The following is a 2819-nucleotide window of genomic DNA, read 5'->3' as shown; positions in this document are numbered from 1 at the left end:
TTCAAAATATGTGAAAAATGTTAAGTTAATCTACTACTTCTTTTAAGATTCTTTTAAAAKGTTTATTCACTGCAACCTTGTTTTCTGATATTTTTAAACAAAACCAATAATAATCCAGTGTCACCCCCCCCACCCCCCAAGTTAGGACAATAAAAAAACACCTATGCAGTGGATGTCTAATATTGCATTTTGACATGACTGATGTAAACATCTTCTTTTATTTTACTACAAAGTAGTGCTGACTGTTGGGTCATGGCCCATTTGCACACGCTTATACACTTGTGTATTTAATTGCACACAGCAGTATCTCCTTCARTGTCAAAGTGAYTGAAGAGCCTGAAGTAGTGGTTGGYTGTTGACACTAYGGCCTYGTGCAGCGGCTGAACTTTATACTCCTCCTCCTCAGCTTCTCGGGCTGTAGAGATGCAAGGACAGAAAACTCGCGAAAGACACAGGAGAAGTCACCTGTAACAGAGATATCCAAAGAGTTGACCCTCTCAAAGGATACGATGAAGAAGTGACCAAGTCTTGTTGAAATAAGGTCAAAGCATTGCAATATCCAACAGCCCACTTTCCACAAAYCTTAAAGAAAAATACAGACAAGGATTTGTATGACACCCTATAGAGAGAGAGAAACCCACAAAGCACAATGATACACACAAGTAAATTTTTTGTACTTCAGAAATGAGTTATTTTATATTRTATAAGGAAAAAGCTCAAAAGTAACTATGACAATCCGTTTGATACCTTAATTGAATGACATGTATTYAATTGTCCTTTTTATTATTTTTATTATTTATCAGCTACTTGTCTGTTTAGAAAAATTAGCTTGAGGCAAACTAAAGATCTCAGTGGGAATAAKAAATTAAAAAGAATTGGTCATTTAACAGAACAAAGCTTGATCAGCTTGTATGGAATGAGCAGGTGAGGCTCATTTTGTAGCTTCTACTGTATMTGAATCTCAGATTTTTAACATAACTTCCACTGAACAGCTGATGGCAACACTGAAAGTTTACAATCATCTGCTTCAGTTAATGTCATAGTAAAAGGCAAATCTGAGGTGGTTGTGTATTATTATGCAGCCACATGACTTGTGTGTATGTAAGCAAGATGGCTCAAGAATTTCACAGAACAAGATGCAGAAAGACTTRAATAGATGGATCCCAGGGCTTCTCCACAAACTGATACTTACCAGAAGGAAACGCCATCAAGCAAATCACAATGTAGGGTGCCTATGCTTTGGACTCCCTTTTTTGTAATTTTGAAGCTGTTAAAAGTTGAAATATATAACAAAAGTTAAAACAAGTGTCAAAACTTGTCCTTTTTAATCTTACGGAAAAATCAGATCAAGTTTTGCAACTTCTGCAGACTTAAAGCTTTTTTGTAGTAGATGATTTTGAGGCACAGATTTAAGATCACTTTAAAAATCAAAGCAACATAAATAGCTCACAACACTGAAGAGGCTCCTCATTAGTTCCCAGAAACAATATTCAACCATAAAAATAAATAAAAAAGCAGCAGCAGTCCAAGACACCTCAACAATCACCTTCCCCTTCGATCCAAACACCAGAGCAGAAAAATGTATCCCTCCTACACACACACCAGGATGTTTCACTCACTCTATCCCGAAAATCCTTGAATTTATTTGACCTTCTGCCTGTGGCAAACCCTGTGGTGACAGAAGCAGGGATATATCAGACAAGTGTTTATTTACTCACATGGACACAGGCTGTCTGTCCTCGGTGGAAGGGGAGAAATTAGACATCGTTGGTACAGTACATTTTTCAGTCATGGTGTTACACATTAAATGTTCGACACACTGAATTATTCAAGGCATGTTGTTGCTGCTCTGGGCTACAAGTCAAAACTGGCACTTGGATCCCCCATAAAACCTTGACAGTAATCTTTAAATAGTGAGCTGGTAGTCTGGACGTGAATGCCTCAGTTTTATTAAATAGCTGGAAAGTAACTATTTGATTGCTTTGAATAAGACAAGTGAAGAGCTTGAAACCATCAGACCAGATTTAAAAAATGGAATTCTCCCAACATTCAGAAATGTTTCCCCCATAAACTGATTCTAAACACRTTTTACATGACATTATTCACCTTATAAAAGCCATGTTGGGAGAATATTATGTTAAAAGAAATGAGAGCAAGGAGGAGAAGGAAGCAGTGTTAGTTTATCAGAAGTTTCAGTTTTATTCATTGCATTGTTTTGTTTTTTTCCCCTTAGTGCTTACTAAGACAAAAAAAAAGTATTCCTAAGATTTTCAAATGTWACCAAAAGAATGCCTCAGAGTAAGAACTGTGTTGCACTTTTGTCTGATAGGTTGTTTTTCTCTAAAAAAAAAAAAACAAAGAAAAAAACAAGAGAAGACAAACAGGAAACATATCACACAACCAGATAGTGTGACGAAATGCTGAGAGACAGGCAGTTGGCATTAAGTTCAAATACACAGGTGTACTATTTACAACATGTTTCCTTAGAACGGCTCCTTTAACCACTCTTAAGTCAATACACACAATGAACAACATTTATTACTTCCTTGAGGGCACCGGCCCATCAGTTTGATAACAGTAGGTTCACATCACCCCTCTAAACTGGTCCTTTTTGCAGTACACCGAACAATTGGATCTACTGGTTAAAAACAAAATAAAATCTCTGCATTTTTGAAYATGCGAGTGCACTGAAAGTGTTTCACAGAGAAGACTGTTCTGTGTCTACACTCTCCCTTTAATAAAAAAATGTCTTTGGCAGAGGAAAATAAACCTGGAACATCATCTTTACAAAAAAAAAAAAAAAAAAAAAAAAAAAAAAA

At 36.3% G+C, this 2819-nt stretch overlaps 1 protein-coding gene across 3 annotated transcripts in view; it reads right to left on the bottom strand.

Annotated features, from left to right (window-relative positions):
- Positions 1-202: 202 nt before the first annotated feature.
- The window catches only part of acap3b (ArfGAP with coiled-coil, ankyrin repeat and PH domains 3b), a 79521-nt gene continuing 76904 nt past the window's right edge, over positions 203-2819 (bottom strand). The window contains exons 25-27 of one of the 3 annotated variants that reach the window (XM_014002128.1): positions 1603-1669; positions 1193-1267; positions 203-465 (exon numbers count right to left, since the gene is read on the bottom strand). In XM_014002128.1, coding sequence (XP_013857582.1) covers positions 462-465; positions 1193-1267; positions 1603-1669 — 146 coding nt within the window. In that variant the 3' untranslated portion in view covers positions 203-461. The remainder of the gene's footprint in view (positions 466-1192; positions 1268-1602; positions 1670-2819) is intronic. The other 2 variants (XM_014002130.1, XM_014002129.1) reach the window with 2 other exon arrangements.

This window comes from Austrofundulus limnaeus, unplaced genomic scaffold (assembly GCF_001266775.1).
Source record: "Austrofundulus limnaeus strain Quisiro unplaced genomic scaffold, Austrofundulus_limnaeus-1.0 Scaffold11, whole genome shotgun sequence".
Lineage (NCBI taxonomy): Eukaryota > Metazoa > Chordata > Actinopteri > Cyprinodontiformes > Rivulidae > Austrofundulus > Austrofundulus limnaeus.
The sequence above is the reverse complement of the archived record's forward strand: the minus strand, read 5'-3'. Positions and strand labels throughout refer to the sequence as shown.